This window comes from Rhopilema esculentum, chromosome 17 (genome assembly GCF_057945365.1).
Source record: "Rhopilema esculentum isolate cy_ngs chromosome 17, ASM5794536v1, whole genome shotgun sequence".
NCBI lineage: Eukaryota > Metazoa > Cnidaria > Scyphozoa > Rhizostomeae > Rhizostomatidae > Rhopilema > Rhopilema esculentum.
In genome coordinates, this window is record NC_142831.1 from 2,276,095 (window position 1) to 2,294,763 (window position 18,669).

Sequence of the window (18,669 nt, forward strand, 5' to 3'; positions counted from 1 at the left end):
GTCCCAATGAAGATCTTCAACATCAAATAGCAGAGCAACATTTTCAAAACTTTTCTTCTAACAAATAAATCTATATCATACAGCCGCGACCGATCAAAATATTAGCGCTTCTTCTTGCATGATTACACAGATGTGTGATAATTATGCAAAAAATTCAATTCAATCCCGTACGCGATTTTGCTCTCGGTTACACCAACTATGGTTACACAGACCCTAGACTCCATGAGCCTCTGTTTCGCTACTGCCTCACTTGACGGACGCTACAACAGAGACTCATAATCCAAAGTATTCAAAAACTGGCGCTCAGGACAACTTTTTGTCCTACCAATCACAGAGCAGATTTTCAAAATACGGCTTTCTGATTGGCTGGAACCTCAATTTCTTTCATAACGAGGTATCTTTTTAAAAACATCCTAACCCCCGTGTTGTTAGCGTTACAAAATGTCACTGTCAAGAAATGGCAGAAAACTGTTGGCTGTTTTCGAAGATTTTGAAAGTGAATTCTATCGCAAAGGCTGCAATACTGTAAACTGTAATTTGAAACTCTATATAAACATGGGTACACATAAAGTAATGCTCCTGCGCATATTCAATTAGGTTACTACACTTAGATGAAATAAGGAAAAGAAGCGCGATGGCAAATTTTCGTCAGTAATTTCAACATAAAGATCAAAGTAAACATCCTACAAATGTATGTATGGTCAATTTTTACTTATGGATGGAAGCAGCACGGACCATTGGGAAAGTGATAAAAGACAAAATACAGGCATTTGCGCTATGGTGTTACCGGAGAATGTTGAAAGGCATATGGAGAGATGAGAAAGTGCACAGAAAATGCAAAACAACCTCTAAACTGAACAGCACCATTGCAAAAGGGAATGCTGCGCTTTTTGGGCCTGTTGCACGAAGATCAAGTGACACAGTATCTTCTAACATCATGGAGAGGTTTCTTCCAAGTATGAGATCTCGTGGAAGACACAGAAGGATGCGGATCAGATAGATGATGTAAAGGGGTAGGCGAACATCTGGAATTTTGGTATGGTGAAAGGATGGTCAAATGATAGGGCTTGGTGGAAAAGTATTGTTAGCGACCTACCGACCACGTAGATGCTAATATGAATGACTGAACTATTTCTATAATTAAGCAAAAAAAATTTCATCATGCATCTGCAGTCAAGATATCAGACATAAATTCACGAGTGAGCATAATTAAATCACAACACCTTGCACATTTTATCTACGCTAGCTATGAAAAGTCTTAACCAACTGTCACTGTCATAATCAATATCAATGGTAAATAGCTCACACCATGAAAGGACATTGTCACCACACTAGAAACAAAACAACAAATCTTTCGTGCCCTTTTATGGTATTACCCACATGATTGCAACATCAATTAATTTGCAAATAGCAGATTGATATGTGGTTTTGAGGTTATGATCAAAGAGTCTCCTTAATATCAGTATTCAATCTCCACAGATGAATTGATTGAATATACCTTGAAAAACTTGACTGTTTTATTGGCTTGTTGCTTGGATTGATTTCTGGCATGGCAACCAAATATAAAGTTTTGTTTATGAAGCTCCAGTGCTCAGTATCTCAGACCAAGTTGACGACGCCGGGCCAGTGATACGCATTTCTAAATCAGGCAGAATCTACGTCTTGTTTTCGCATTGAAGAGATTTGCTGGTAAGTCAACATCTCCGAATTTTACTTTAATTCCTCATACACTCTATATTCATTGAAATGCATTCCTTTTACAGGTTAGCAAAAAGCCCCAGGTTAAACTAACCCTTGTTAGTTTTTGTGTAATGTAAACGCAACCAACACGGGCTCGACCTGGGAAAATCTAACCCATCTTTGCATATGGTTTCGCCCCAGAATGTCGTGTGAATGCAAACCAGGGTCGAGCCTGGGTTAGTTTTTCTGATGCACATTGTGTGACTCGTGTCGTTCTTTTTATTGCTGTGGAGTTGCTGGTCTTCATTCCTGCTTCTTAATTTCCTTGGCATTTTTGATAAGGATACAATTTACATGCGTTGAGCAATGAAAAAGCCGATAGAGTTTCAAACCAGCCTGAAATTTCTCATAGTAAGCCAACAATTACTTAGTTAAATATAATATGTAAAGTCTGTCTCAAATTATATATCAGGTGAGATCTGTGATAACGCAAAATTACTTAAACTGCAGCAGACATCTCGTTTGCTGCTATTCGCTAATATCTTCGCCTGATCTCTAATTTGAGAGAGAGTGTAGTGTTCTTTGTATTTTCTTTTGGTAATTCATATGTAAGTTGTCTTAGTTTTTCATGATGCCACGGAGTAGTCATAGTATTTTGCACTCAATGGCATCGTCCTTGTAATGTCGTTAAGTATTTTGTAGGTAGTGTAACTAGTAAATTTGCATTGTAAATTTTTATTGGAATGTGAACAAAGAAATTTCTTATGTGAAGGGCTTCTAAGAGTTTTGTTTATTTGCTTTTGCCAAAAAGTTTTATTTGGATGCACAATGTTCCGTCAGCCAATCTTCAAGAGTTAATAATAGGCTTCAAATGCGCGTTTATGATTGACATAACGTTGAGAATTCGTCGTTTGATTTTCGCATATGCCGAACTAAAATCGAGAATTAAGTACACGAGTGGGGCAAGTGCGACATTTCAATCAACACGGCGGCAGAAAAATTTGGATCAACAGCTCTTGGACGAGCTACGCAAGCAAAGCGCGGCTAGTCTTTTCATGTACGGAACTCAATGCATAATTTATTTCATGTCCCACAACTCCTTCTTTGGCGGAGAGCGCATGCCTATAATTGAATTTCGGCCCGAATAAACATGGTGTTTCTTCTCTTGCCTCTAAATATTGTTATCCAGACCAAATTCCAACAACCCTGGTTGCGTTGAAGTCTTCGGCAGGCCCTCTACGCCTTTATTATTCTTAAAGCTATCAACAACAAGACAGCATGTAGCAACACTTGAGCTCTCCTTCTTCTTCGTTTCACTACAATCTGCAATCTTCCATCTGCCAATCTCCTATTCCTTTTGGATTCTATCGGCAATTTTCTCACAATTCAGGCCATTTTAAATGTCCGTAATCAAACATGAAATACTTAATGCAAAAACATTAATAGACTTAACTGCGGCGAGCGGCGCAATTAAGTGCGACGCTTGGAACGAGCCAATCAGTGGACAAAATAATTGGAATTTACAATGCCATAGAACCGCGTCGGGAGATAATACCTTTAATAGAACTAGAAGCTCAATTTATAACAATAAAATATCCACGCATCAATTCCTACCGACCCACATACGAACATATCTGTCTTCAAGGCATTTAATCGGGGTGTTACTGTAGTTAGCATGAATTAGCAGATGTAGCTAGTCAAAGGATGAAAAATTAATGTTGTATGAACTGCAACATCTCAATCAGTTCCTTCACATCTGAAATTTTCGAAATACCATAAGTCCTCTTTCATTCTTAAAAGAAAAGATCTCACGAGAACACTTTCAGTCCAGAAAGACCGGTATATGTATACAACTTTGGAAATTAAATCAAGGTTCAGGTTATTGATAAGAAGAACATTGAATTTGGATCGAGGAAGATATCACGTTTTGTAGAAGTCCGATATCACGAAACGATCAAATGTCCGTGCAAGAATTCCTACCGACGAACATATGAAAAAGTCTGGCATAACGGCATTTATTTAATCGGTATGTTACTGAAGTGTATCCGTGAATAATCAGATGTAGCTAGTTAAAGGGTGTAAGGAATGAAAGCTATGTGGACTGTCACATCTGAATGAATTGCTTCACATCTAACATCTTTGAAATACCATTAGGATAAAGAAAGATAATGGACCTTTCTCATTCATGAAAGGAAAGATTTCACGAAGAACACTTTCAGTCCAGAAAGAACCGTCTATGAATACAACTTTGGAAATCAAATCAAGGTTCAGGTTATTGATAAAAAGCACATTGAATTTTGATCTAGGAAGATATCACGTTTTGTAGAAGTTCCAATAATAAGTCACCAAAGTGATACAAATATTAAGAGTTTTTGCTTCATATAAATATCTCGTTTACTTTGCAGAAAATGCCAACAAGAAAATATGTTTTCCTGACACGTTGTCTACTTGTGCTTACTTTGAGCCAAGTAATCCACGGAGAGGATAATCGAGGCTCAGCAATGTTCGAAGTTATTCACAACCCATATATGGAACTGACCAGCATGTTTCATAAATCGTTTCACCAATGTAGTAAAAGTAGTCCGTGCAATTTTGTGGTGAAGGATATGACAACAAACAAGTATGAAACACACAATAAGGAAGGAGATATAACTCAAGACCGGAGAAAGCTGATAATATGGGAAAGAAAAAGTATTTTCAATTTTCATACAGTAAAGTTTTAGTTAACCTCTTCTGAAACATAATATAAGGATTGATATTACTCAAGAAGCATATAACCCAGTTTGGTTTTAATATTTATTAATAGCAAAGTAATAGGGTTTTTCAATAATAAAAATTGTGGACTCTAGGGCTTTCTTAGTTGCCTAGAATTCTCCTATGGAATTTTTCAGGATTTTCAAGAGTATAAGTTTATCCCTGGTTTTAAAGATTTTAATTTATAATTGGCTGTTTATATATCAATGTTTTTAATTTGATAATTGAAATTGTAAAACAATAATCCATGTTCTGCTTATTAAGAAAAGGTGATTCGCTACAATTCGCTTTAAATACATTGAAGTGCGAAGCCATTAAAAAAAAATCGTTTTCCTTGCATCTTGAGATTTTAATGCATTCTATACAATTCACTAATGGTTTTATTTTCTTTTTGAATTTCTACTTAAAGGAAAGTATTCATGTCTTGATTGGCGATACGAGTCTGCAATGATTAATGGGATATACAGAATATCAGATGATGACGGAGTTGAATTCAACGTTTACTGCGATTTCACATCAGAGCCAAACTCTGTATGGACCCTGATCGAATCGTTCTCTTTGGGTAAAAATGATCTGTTCAAAGACAAGCCATTCACAATTGATTTCCCGTACTTGGAAAATTCTCCAAACTGGGAAAATTACAGGTTAAGTCTTTTTACTGTTTTATGTTTCAAATTTTTATTAAACTGTTGCGCAAGGAAACACGTTTTGTGCATTTCAAACGAAGACGAAGGGGAGGCGCTAAAGGGTTTTTTAGAAGTTTTTGTAATCAATACAATATATAAAGATATAAATTTTTCATTAGTTTTTTTTAGAAACTTTCAATTCCAATTTTTGCTAAGTTGCAAATAAAGTAAGAGCGGGTGTATCTTTAGCACTAGTAAAAAAGCCTTCGGAAACAATCGATATTTTTTTTAATTCGTTGTTATACATCCTTTTAGACTCAGCAAGACAAGGATCGAGAAAATCAAATCAACATCAACCCACTGGAGAGCAACATGCAGCTTCGATGTTTTTGGTGTTGATTATCGAGATTACATCAGATTCAAACTTTCTGCATTTGATCCACTTTGCTGTCATCTAAATGCAAAACCTAAACATGTAGAGCTTGTAAACGTTAGAGGGTACAGCGCTACGGAGCAATTAGTTGATTTTTGGCAACGTGACGGAATTCACTTTCACATTGATTCGAACATGAATGTTCACTTTCAGCAAGCAAAAAATGGTTCTTTATTTAGCGAAGATAATTTTGGATGCTATCTTTCCAGAAACGAAGCATTTAGGTGCACTACAAATACAAGCAGCACCACTCAACATTGGATTGGGATAAACTACCCTTGATTCAATTTTAATCAGGGCTGCATTTAGATTTTCGAGGAACTGGCCAAAAAATAAAATAGGGCCCCCAATATTTTCAAATAAGAATTCAGTGATAGCCTTGTTTTTCCAAAGAAATGTTTCTACCTCTTCTCTCTTCGCATTCAATTTCATTCCTTAACACAGCTTGTTCTTTGTTAACTTTTCTTTGAAAATTTAACGATCTGTGCAAGCTGAGAGGAAGCACACACTTTCTTTACCAGTCATATTGAATAAAAGAAAGCAACAATTTAAAGGTAGCAATCAGCTGCTGTATTATTTTTGTGCATGAACGAATGAGCGAGACCTGGGGCGTAGGGTGCACAATTGCTAATTTCTTTAATCTCCCGGACATATTATTCGTATTGCCATAAGACTGTTCTAAAGTAATGTAATAATGGCTACAGATGTGATAGAAGTAAAATTCATTTGTTCGAAAATTGTATTTTGACAATCTGTCATTAATTCTTGCCGAAAAAATCGTACTATTTCAGAGAATTTGGGGCTTCTCTAGAGAGGGGGCTAGGGACAATGTCCAAAGTACCCTATGATTAATGCGACACTGGTTTCATTTTATGAATCCATTGGAATAGATATTTTGACCTATTGCTATATTCCCTCATATCAAATAGTATAAAACTTCCAAGCTAAGCAATTATTAAAAGCTCTTCGTCACTGTTGCACTAGATTATTACATTTTGTTGAACTATGTAAAAATTCACGTAAATTCTTCACTTTAAGTTTAAGCTACATTTGGTTATTTTTAATGTACGTTTCACCTTCTTTTTTATTGCCTTTTTTATTACATTATTTTTTTCACTTGAATGATTATAGTACACTACAAGCGCAGAGAGTTAATGAATGCACCTTTTGGATAGACGTGTTAAGCTGCTTATTGAATATTTTACTGTGCCATGATAAAAATTAATATTAGTAAGGATGTCATTTCTCTTTGTCAACCTATATCCTTCTTATAGCATGAATTTTTCAATTTAGATATCAGTTGCTAAAAGGCTTATTAGCCCCCTCACTTATTCTGCATCTGCCACAATAACTCTTTATGCCACTGAAACTTTTCTAATACAAGCGATAGCTTAGCTGGTAGTTTTCTAATAATTCATTGTTACATAACTTTATTCAAAGATGTTTAAGATTACAAAGTCATTAACAGCATCATAAGCAAGTTTAATATGCCCATGGGCGGATCCATAGTCAAATCTGACTGATTTTCAAAGAAGAACATAACAAACGTACATGGACGGGATCAGAGGGTGTGGTCGCAAAAATGACTTTTTTTAAATTGTGTAAACAACATGGGCATTTTTGTATAAGAACATCTGGATAAAAGTTTTAGCAGTTTCTTAACATAAAAACTTTAACCATGAATTTGCAGTAAAAAGATAAGAGTTTAGGTACGTATCATGTTTTGCAAATAGAAGAACAAACATTTCTACAGATGTGATGTTTGACTGTTAGTTCTAAATAAGTATCGAAAATCTCAACAAAGATATTAAGATAGTAAAATTGGTAAGAGAGTGCTTTTAACGAGAAGTCTTGGTTATTTAAACGCTTTAATAAATAGATAATTTAATTGGCAAGCTAGTGTTCTGATGGCTAAGGTCTTTTTGCAACTTGATTAAGATTAGGAAAATAATCGAAGGAGAGAAAAAGCTAAGTTAGGGTCTCATTGACAAGGTTTTTCTACCCACAATCTGGCATACTGGTAATCTCACAGGGCCATGCTAACATTTGCATGGTCCCGGGTCTAGGCATAGACGGGGCTTGCCTAACAGCAAGAGTGGAAGTCCAAATATTATATTTGTTAAAACTGAGAAAAAAGAAATTTCAACAGTTCTGAAAATTCAATTGAAAGGTGGTAACTTTACCTCTATGCCCACAAAAAGTTTTTATAAATAAGTCGAACAAATACATTGATCATTAAATATAGAAAAATCGAAGCTTTCTGCTCAGTTTTTATATTTACGCCCTTAATCATATAAGTACTTCCTGATTTACTTACTACCCGAGGCAGCACAGATTGACCAATAACTGAATTTTCACGGCTTGGCAAAATATTACTGAAATAAGCGCGGCACATCAACATTAATGCTGAAAATGTTTTCTAGGGAAAATGACCTTTGGTCGTGACTTTTATGACATACACGGAGCAGTGTCCTTTAGGAGAAATACACGAAAAAGAAGACCGGTTTGATCTCGACCTCACAACTGTTTCGCTTATTCAGTTACAACGACATATCAATGTTTCTTACCTGTCTAAGAAAAACTTAGCTTATCTCTTATTATACCCCACTCTTCTTTACAATAATTCACTCCTCTCCCTCTTGCATATCTCTGGGCTTAGCCCCTTTATTGCAGTGTCTTCGTATAAATATTTGCCGGGGATAGAACAGGGGGTGCCTAGAGCCCTCACACCTTAGTAGATGTTTTAGGTTGTGAAGAGCATCACTCTCTTTTTTCGTCAAGTTAGGGAACTATGTTTCTTCGTAAAAGATGGAATCATCAATAAAAATTTTTGAAGCTTGTACACGTTGAGGTTGTCCGTTCCCGTAGCATTTTGTAATGAAAATCTTGGTTCCAAAAACTCTGTAAAGCACAGGTTTGTTGTAATTTTGCACTCTTAAATTCTTCATGGCTTACATTTATCCAAAACTTTATTGTATGAAAATTTTAAATACTTTTTCTTTTTCATATTATCAGCTTTCTCCGGTCTTGAGTTATATCTCCTTCCTTATTGTGTGTTTCATACTTGCTTGTTGTCATATCCTTCACCACAAAATGGCACGGACTACTTTTACTACATTGGTGAAACGATTCATGGAACGTGCTGGTCAGCTCCATATATGGTTTATGATTGACTTCCAACATTGCTGAGCCTCAATTTTCCTCCCCGTGGATTACTTGGCTCAAAGTAAACATAAGAAAACAACGTGCCAGGGAAACATGTTTGCTTGTTATCATATTCTGCATTAAGCAAATAAGATAATTGTTTGAAGAAAAAACTCTCTCTTATCTTATAAGGTTTGCGATTCTTTATTTAAAGCTCTACACAACTTAATCTCTTCCTAAATCAAAATATAATTTGCTGTTTAGCGATGCCATTAACTGTGATTCGATTTCCAAAGTTGTATTCAGCAACGGGTCTTTCTAGACTGAAAGTGTTCTTCGTGAGATCTTTTCTTTCATGAATAAGAAAGGTCCATTATCTTTCTTTATCCTAATGGTATTTCCAAGATGTTAGATGTGAAGCAATTCATTCAAATGTGGCAGTCCATACAGCTTTCATTTTTGCACCCTTTCACTAGCTACATCTGATTATTCTTGGATACACTTCAGTAACACACCGATTAAATTCCTTTAAAGCCAGACATGTTATATGAAAGAATGGAAAGATATAAGCGACGATTTTCCTGTTATCAAAGTGTAAAAATACATAGCAACGACGATTCTACTGTTGAAGAACGATTGTCCGATAATTGATCCTTTTCCGTGAAATGAAATTGCGAACGTGAACAGAGGACGAAAAACAAAACGGCGTGATAACATATTAATTTACAATATTTGCAAATCAGCGAGTAAGTGAAATAGTGGCTATAACAAATATCGATCGAGTTCTACAATATTGGAAATTCTCAATCCACGACAACTCAGCTCCAGCTAAAATCCAACTACCAAAATAGAACTCCAAAAACGTCCTTTCTAGTCCCTCAACCCACGCCAACAAATCTACATAAAAGGCGCGAAACAACAACAATAACAAACTAAATCGATACATAAAACAATAAACAACACAACATTAGAGTGAAAAACCCTGTAGGTGACTTTGCTTGTGTAATAGAAAGCAGGCACTGCACAGCCATTGGGCTAGCAGGGCTATAGCCCCCCAACATTTTTGCAATAATTAGCTAAAAAGAACTTTGGAAGGTTTACTCTGACGCAACTTTGGATAGTTGACTCCTATGTAGTAGCAATTCTTCTTTAGTTGGAACCTTGCTTGCTTTATTTCTAGGTGTTCATCTTGTGTAATGGTATGATTCATTTTCTAACTTGGCGTTTTCCCAGGGTGGTACTTCCATTAAGGCCTGACAGGGGGGTCCAGACGATTTGCGGGTCTTACCAAATGACTACAAAATGGCCCAGTTTCGATAACAACAAAACGGCTTAGTTTAGCTTGCGATTTTTTATAGTCAATGAACAAGGTTTTATATTTACCGAATCAACAACATTCAATGGCGAAGAAATTTGTCAAAGAAGGGCTAGGCGCGTACAAACATTGGTAAATGGCATAATTTTCGTTCTTATTCCACCATTTGAGTGTTATTGTCAAAAAACACTGCCATTTTAGGGTAATTTTTTAAAAATTCTAGCTTTGGCCCCCCGTGGATTTTTATTACCCTGAAGCTAATTTTATCAATTTTCATAGTTATTGATATCGTCTCTGAACCAGAGTGTTTATAAAAATTCAGGAGAAATAAGCAGGTATTTTCTAAAAGGAGCGTTTTCCGGCGTTCTAGAGGGCGTGGCCTCAAAAAATTTCCTGGCACACCCATTTCAGCCCCTCTACTTTTAGACTGGTGCGCGGTCCCTGATAGAAGGGACATCTCAGTACTTGCTAATTGAGAGGGAACTAATTTCTGATTATTTTCAAGTTGAAAATGAAATTTTTCCTTATATAACTGAACAATGCCCCAGACTTGCCTTAACATTTTTAAGGGAGAAAGGGAATGCAAGACAATATGATGAAAAGTTCAAGAATAAAACTATTTTTTAATAAAATTAAATAGCGATCCAATTGAAGAAACTTTTAGGCGTTATACACAAGTGAGAGTGATTGCAAACTAACTTCAAATCAATTATTTACATTAACAAATAGCATGTAATTCAAATAAAAAGGCACACTAAAATTGCTTAAAACAAATAAAGTGAGTTTAATACAGTAAGTCCGCGTTTGAAAGAAACGGATACATAAGAACATCTTGGGGTATCCTTTGTAGCCCAGCGCACACGGCAGACTTTTGTCTTGAAAAGACGAATATTTTTGTCTTGAGAATTCCAAAGACAGAAATCTGCCGTATGCGCTTGTCAAAGACAAAGATTTTTGTCTTTCAAATACAGTCTTTGAAATTAAACATGTTTAATTTTCGAAAACGGTCTTTGAAAGACAAAGACAAAAATCTGCCGTCTGCGGATCCAAAAGACAAAAAATTTCGAAAACAGATTGGGTGGCCAATAAGCGACTAAGTTTTGTTCACATGAAGATGTTCTCTTGAAACTTCCCGCCAAACAGTTTCCTGTCATTGCTTCAAAGACGAGAACCTGTCATGTGCGCAATACATGAAGACAAGAATCTTAAAACGTGCTGTGTGCGGATTACTCAAATACAAAAATCTTCGTCCTTCAAAGAGAAAAGTCTGCCGTGTGCGGTGGGCTTAAGGCAGCATGATCCACGAATAAAAATAAGATATGATATTTTATTATAAAGCAATATGTAAAAAGGAGTTTCTAAAAAGAAATAAAAGGAATCAGCCAGTCAGATGTGAAATATTTTCTTGCAATTCTGCAATTACACAGCCTGATATGAACATTTGAGTTTATTCCAAGGGGGTCTTACTGTACCATGAAAATGGCCTGGTTCTTACAAAATCATATTTCTTGCACCATTTCCCATAATAATCTATAATTTAGACTTGGAAGATGCTTTGTGTTATCAATGCATATGTCTTGGTTTCCCATAAAGGGTTTTGCCGCAAAAATTAATTGTACTCCTACTAATCTACGTGTGTATTGTATGTTTGTTTCTTTTCTAAATATATAAGCTCTAGCATAAAGCTGATATACCTAGCTGTGTCTAAAGCCTTCAATATTAATTCACAAATAAATTAACTGAACAGGAGATTTTGTTTTTGTATTTGCTAAAACACACAAAAAGAGGATACTAAATTGCATCATTGTCTTACAGTTCTTTTTCAGTTTAAGAGTTCAAGACATTTTAGAAATTAATTTGTAAAATTGTTATGAAAAGAATAATTTGGCTTGAACTGAAATTTGTGTAAAAGCAACATTCATCACTTTCAAAGCCTTAAATGCCCTCTTACAAATCACACAAAATAATATGAACGTTGTCAAAAGCCTAAAGATTATTGTAACTATAAATTAGCAATTTTACGCATTTAACCCACTTTCCATTCTGTTTGGTTAAATGTGTGAAACTAATCACATAACTGCAGTCACTACACATGTTTGTGCACTTTTTGATAGAACGTCCTTGCGTGGAACAGTTTTTTCTTATTCGCTCTGCTCCCAAAGCTTGACGACATTGCTTGATTGACGACTCTACTTTTTTCTTAACATTAGTTGTACGAAAGACCTTTATCGTTGGTTGACCTGAAAAAATCTTTGATTCCTTATCATTATACTCCTCCAGAACTTGTTGGTTGAAATGAGCCAAATTTCTGTAGTCTCAAAAAACTAGGCACATGGCAGCGTAGAGCATGCATGTAGGATGTAACGCTATTGGCTTCACACTAAAGGTTTAAGTCCGATTTCACATTTCCACTTTCTTAGCAAAATCATTGGTTTGTTCATCAGAGTTAAATTCCTGCCGCAGGGTTTCATAAATAGAAATTTGTTCCATAAAAGGCTTGATTTTTGTTGCATTTGGAAATGAAGGCACAACATTTTTATATCAATTTTCCCAAATAGCAAGTTTTTCAGGACCTCTGAGCTCACCATAGCAAAGCATTTTTGTGTCCTTGTTGATAGACCATGCAAATGATCCAGCTCAAAAGAGCATCCCTAAATTAAATTTATTTTACCATTATCAATTTAATTGTCCTTCCTTGAAGTAATTGCTTTTAGATATCATTACGTTGCAATTTTGGAAATAAACAATGTTATTGTCTCTGCTGTTCAGCAAACACTTCTCTTACGAGATTGCTGACTGCATTGGTTACCCTGTCATCGTCAGTTCTCATAAGTGGCTCCAAGTAGTGGCCCTCAGGCATCGGCGGCGGCCATCCCGCGGTAAACTGTCTTGTCCGGTAGGCTTAATCTTATGACGATAAGGGTATTTGCGAAAACTTCACATGATCAGAGGCGTCTTCTCCCAAAACACGAGTTCCATGAAATATCTGGTGGCCCAGACGTATGAGATATGGTGGTTCTTCAGTTCTTCTTGATTCTCCAACGGCTTGCCAGGCGGTAATTTCTCGGAGGAGTGCGAGGCTTCGCAAAGGGAGTCAACCCCATTGACCGAATGTGCACCCAAGAACATCTAATTGCGTTTTGATTAAAAATCTAAAAATCTTCTATATTTTAATTAACAAGACTTTCCAATAAAGTTCGATTTGATGATTCACTTTTTAATTTAAACATCATCGCTTGGAAATCTTGCAAAGCAAAACTTTTCATATGAATATAATTATAAAACTCTTCCCAACATTAAAATGACAGGCCAAAATTGATAGCTATCCAATCGGAAACCTGTTTTCTAATTCTGGCTAGTCTCGAGAGCAATGAGATGAAATTTTTGATGTTGCACAAAGTGCAAATCAAAATGTGGACCATATTACCAGCATTAGTAGCAAGACCAAGAATCCTTGATAACAGAAAAAACTAGATAACATGAAATTAGAATAAAACTTAACACCAAAACATGAAATCCAATTGAATAGAGACAATTTATATCTATAAATCAGTAACAAAGGTGGTGACTGCCAGATAATATTTATATAAAGAAAGAGAAAAGAAAGGGGAAAATTGAGAAGTTAGATATAATTATAAGAAATAAAAGAAAATAAATACAAAATTTTATTAGAACACGATTAATGGTGATTTCGATGATGTTAGATTTGAAAAGTGACTTGATGTCAGAAACAAGATGACATAATAAAATGTATGCCTAGTAAAGTAGATTCAAGAGATAACAGATGGAAAAATTATTAAGATTAATATGTACATTCCCGCACCATAAGTATATATACTTCAAGATAATGGAAGAATAAATTCTACTGTCATTAATTGATCATGATAAGTTCGGCAAGGATATCAATCTAACATCGAAATAACACTTAAAACCAAATTAGAAACTGAGGCCTACAGTGACATAATTACTCTCTTCAAGGATAAAGAAAGGGGAAATCTCTCGACTTGGTAGACCTTCCCAGAATCTTTTTTTATCAAAGCCGCAAGGCATCCCTAATACTGCGAAGCCAAATCTAAACTGCGAAGGAGATTATGGTTAGCTCGCAGTAGCCTGACGAGTTTAACAGAAATAGACTTGGGAACGTACACGACACGAGTGAGGCAAACCCCACTGTCCAAGATGCTGAAAGTTACCCTTTTAAAAAATGAGATAATAGGATCTGTATACCCAAGTTCCTGGTTATATAGCAAACGATGAGTCTACAATCTTTACCAAAATTGTCGGAATAAGAGCAAATAATGCAGCAATTTAGAGGGAAAGGGGGGGGGGGCTAAAAACTTTAGAATCAACAGTGGTTTATTGACGTAGTTGTAAACCATGAGAAGGCGTTCCAATTATTTTCGCAAGAATTGTAGCGACAAATCAAAATTCTGGGTGATTGAGTTTTGCATTCACCATGATAATTATAATAGAACGGGCTAGCGAAATATGAAAGCGCCCAGCTTATCAATAAAAATTCTTCTCATATTGGGCTCTCGTCTCGAACATATGGTTAAAAGAATTACAAATCAAAGCAATTACGCCTATATGAGATGCAGTACCAGGGATTTAAATGGAAGTAAACAATTTTGAAACTGTCCTGTTGTATATTTAATTACATCTAATCAAACGTTATCTAAGCAATAAAAAATGAACTAGCATAAAAATGATCGATATACGAAACGTTTAAGACAAATGATTATACGAAAAGGGCTAAAAATAATTGAGAAAACGAGGGGAAGCTGAGAAGGGAAAACAGGAATAGCAACAGATTAAGGACTACGGATTTGTTCGTTATGCATGCGATCTTCTCTTCGATGCAAAGATGGCGAGCTTTCATAATACCATCCTTTGGCAGAAATCTTTTCTTTCCATGACACAGTCACCCCCTTCTTGTATATAGTCAAAAAGTATACGCAATGAACAGAAATCACTAATATTCGTTCATTCTATCCAGGGGGGGGGGGGGGGGGAGGACAATGTATTACCTATCTGCCCAACAAACCTAGGGCATCTCGCCAAATACAGTGCCTTAATAATAATACAGTTGAATTCAAATATTGACACGAAAATGAAATTCATCGAGTGGTATAGAAAGTTTGCAACATAAACATTGCATGTGTTTAAAACATTGTTGGCAATGACTGACTAGGAGAACGAGTGTGCCTAGTATTCTTTTTACACCTAGAGACATATCCTGACATTTGTAACACTACAAAAATGTTCCTATTGTGATAAATACTCCACTCGGGATTTTTATACATTACAGATTGCTTGGACGAACATGGCTTCAAAGTGGCTTCAATGCAAACTTAGCGCAAACACCTACATGAAAATCACTGCAACTGGCTAAAATGCAGAACATAACGAATCTAAAGGTTTATTATGCATACAAGAAAGCTAAACATTTCCCCTGTATCATAAAAGAAGAGCGATCTAAATTTAAGATTGGTAGCTACTAACAAAGAAAATAACAACACGATTGACACGCATCTGACGTTAGAGAATGTGCAATAATATGTCTAAAAACAACTATAAACTTGGTGCTCGGTGACAACACCAAGGGTGGTTTAGCTTATAGTGTATGGTGATGGCTTGTGATTGTTACGAGAAGAGCACGATGCGATCCGCTCTTTATCTTAAAGCAAATTAATTGAAAAGAACTTCACATCTTAAAACAACCTCTTGCGGTGACGAGCGTGCCTACAGAATAAAGGAAAACTTATATTACAAAAATCTGTGAAGGTTATGGTAATCAAAGGTTGAAAACGAGGTTGCAGCTAAAAACTACAAGAGGCAATAGCAATTAGGAATTTTCGAGGGACCACTAATTTTATCATTTCAAGCTTGAGGGGGGCCACCACAACCATGTACCTATAATTTCCATCAAATTTAGTAAAGCTGAAACTGTGCCCTTAAAGAGTGGAAGAAAGTTGCCTTTTCAGTCAACTTGTGACTCAATCTTTAACGACTATTGAAGGTCTTTGCACGGATATTGTTTGGAATATAACATGTACGTTACTTGAACGAGCTAGATAGTGCTAAGCAGAGTCCAGAAAAGTTGCTAGCCTTCCTCCAGACAAAAACATTCCATAAGGCAAACCTTTCTCACAAAACAATATAAAGTGGGCGAGGCTTGGGTGTGTCATAGGAGCTTTTATAGTTTTTGGTGGACCTTCCTCCTGTCAGTGGCCTTGCGATCGTAATGTTTTCCTGGCTCTGGTGTTCAGTAAAAATTAGAATTTTGCAAATTAGATTTACTGGTCGCTGTAAGATCTCTACAATTATCGTTTGTTCTGTTAATTACACATAATTTGGTTCTGGAGTTCAGTCATAGATAGAGCTTATTCTGGGTTGACTGAGATCGACTACATCGATCTTTTAAGGAAACTAAACTCGCGGTTAGCACTGGTATATTTATTTTTTGTTTATTCCAGTGTTGAAAAATTCTTAAAGGTTTATAAAATACGAAATTCTAAAAAGCTAAAACAAAAAATTTAACATGAGTTAGAACACCTGTTCAGTCACAGGGAGATTTTCTTTCCATTATTCCATGAAAACTTAACAGGAAATAGGTGCCTTATCGTCAAAGAAGGATGGCGGTGATATAAATTAGCTAGGCCCAACCACAGACACATTGCTTTGCTTGCAAAGGGTAAGTCTCGTCGATGTTTAAAAGGTAATGTGTCCATATAAAAGGACTTCGTATACCCAAGTTGTCAAGCCATCCATTAAAATAACGGCTTGCGATTGGTCATTGCGATGCAAAACTAGCTGTTACTATAGAGAGCTAAGCTGGACACATTACCTTTAAGAACATATGCTGCAGAATCTAATTACTCACAAGTGATAATGATAAATGAAGCGAGAAAAAACCTTTAAAAATCTTTATCCCATCCTGATAAGTCATCTGGAGGTATATCATCTTCTTTTGGATAATCATCGAAATTTGAAGCATCGGTTTGTGACTTTACCTATTCAAAATACAAATTATTGTACGGTTAAGAGCGATCTAGATAGACAGGACTCATGAACAACATCGTGGGTGAATTGGTGGAGCGCTTGATAGCTATCGTTCCCTTAAAGCACTAATTCTTCCGGAAATTTCAGAATTTTTGCCACGTTGTTGCAATTTTAAGGAAAATGTATTCTTTCACCCACCAAACACACGTATACACTGAGAAAAAATAAGTTAAACTCCCATAGCACCCTTGTACTCGAACCTAACGAAGGAAATGGGCTAGCTGGGAAAAAAGAAGTGGCTGTTATGTGCTAGAGGGCAGTTGAGCCAGCATAACAAAGAGGTTATACTTTAAATCCTGTTTGTTCTTTCATAAAGTGCTTCTAGGGTCAAAAAATAACTTTAATCTAAAAGAAACATTTTATAGCAATCTGAATTCAATTATTATTTCAAAATTTCTACATCGCGTCTCATTTTATTGCTATTGCCGTTCAAAGTTTGGCCTAAGCTGTAAACGAAGCAAGGAATCTATGACGTAATTGGGGGCTTAGAGTCACGTGGTTTGTTCCACACAAACGGCCGTACAGGTGGCGTTGACAACAATTTCAACGAATTGAGTTCTTTTTTGGTAACAACATCAAGTAAATGATGAAGCTAGATTAAATGTACACATATAAAGGTTATTCATAAAGCTCATTTCACTGTTCGCCCTCTGTGAGGTCTAAATATGATCATGATCGTTTCTGTGGCTAGGCCAAATCAAATCACCGCAGCAGACAGTTTGTTATGGCGGCAGCTTTCAAACTCTGGTTCAAAACATGTTGAAATAAACGCATAATTTCCTGGTTGTAGCTACTAGGTCGAAACATTCCTTGTAATGAAAATTGCTATCACCTAATACAACCCTCTCTTTTGCTCAATTCCATCGCTAGTCAGATGGGTTGTTATCGTGCTGGTGCATTAGGCCTATAGTATTTTCATGTTCCTGAGCAACATCAGCAACACCTTCTGACGTCACTGGAGGCATGCTTTGTTTTGCCTCTATTCTGTGTTTTGGCACTTTTCGAGCCTTTTCACCTCACATTTACATTCTATCTTTGGAAATAATTTAATTCATCGAAATCAGCGAAAAATTTCACATTGGTTTTAAACAAAAAAGATGTTGTGATTTTTGGACCTTAGAAGCACTTTAAGTTTTTCTTTCTCTAATATACAGCAACTTTTACTACCAAGATCCTCAGTTTGTGTGAAACTAAAGGTTAAGTCTTCATTACAACCCACAATAAATTCATTGGAATTCACAAACATGGGATCCCACGAAACATCACATAGACGCAGCTTCTTGGAAAATTATTCATCTCGGCGGTTTACCGGTATCCGGTGGAATACGAAGTTGGCGAGCTTCTGGATCTCCAAACGACCGCACTTTAGAAAAATATTCTCTAGAATTGATCCTACAGTATTTTCAAGAATTCCCAATATCAAGTTTTACACAGGCTTGAACGGAACACAAATTAAAAACTGGAAAACATATTTAAATTTTGTTTCCAGACTTTGACAGAAAAATGCCTACAGACAGAATCTCAAAGAAGATCAAAATCTAGTGAGGTATCTCGACATCCCCTAACCCGACTACAAAAACAATTATCTAGGAAGCAAAACAATCTTAACTGCAGACCTATACGCTATACCAGCTCTATACGAAACGAAATTAGGC

General features: G+C 36.0%; 2 protein-coding genes across 4 annotated transcripts in view; one reads left to right on the forward strand and one right to left on the reverse strand.

Moving 5' to 3' along the window:
* Positions 1–1,565: 1,565 nt before the first annotated feature.
* Positions 1,566–6,723, forward strand: LOC135680750 (uncharacterized). The gene is made up of 4 exons (XM_065194911.2): positions 1,566–1,689; positions 4,086–4,371; positions 4,844–5,078; positions 5,376–6,723. Exons 2-4 carry the CDS (start codon positions 4,089–4,091, stop codon positions 5,773–5,775), a joined length of 918 nt encoding a protein of 305 aa, XP_065050983.2. The 5' UTR covers positions 1,566–1,689; positions 4,086–4,088; the 3' UTR covers positions 5,776–6,723.
* A 6,843-nt stretch (positions 6,724–13,566) lies between these two features.
* The window catches only part of LOC135696800 (cGMP-dependent protein kinase 1), a 71,273-nt gene continuing 66,170 nt past the window's right edge, over positions 13,567–18,669 (reverse strand). For all 3 annotated transcript variants that reach the window (XM_065216319.2, XM_065216327.2, XM_065216335.2), the window contains 2 exons: positions 16,868–16,965; positions 13,567–15,694 (listed from right to left, as the gene is read on the reverse strand). In XM_065216319.2, coding sequence (XP_065072391.1) covers positions 16,870–16,965 — 96 coding nt within the window. In that variant the 3' untranslated portion in view covers positions 13,567–15,694; positions 16,868–16,869. The remainder of the gene's footprint in view (positions 15,695–16,867; positions 16,966–18,669) is intronic.

Excerpts from the sequence above, each read along its gene's own strand:
- LOC135680750 (XM_065194911.2), top strand. The coding sequence starts at position 4,089 with ATGCCAACAAGAAAATATGTTTTCCTGACACGTTGTCTACTTGTGCTT. Across the intron at positions 4,372-4,843 it reads GATAATATGGGAAAGAAAAA|GAAAGTATTCATGTCTTGAT; the intron begins GTATTTTCAATT and ends TTCTACTTAAAG. Across the intron at positions 5,079-5,375 it reads CCAAACTGGGAAAATTACAG|ACTCAGCAAGACAAGGATCG; the intron begins GTTAAGTCTTTT and ends ACATCCTTTTAG.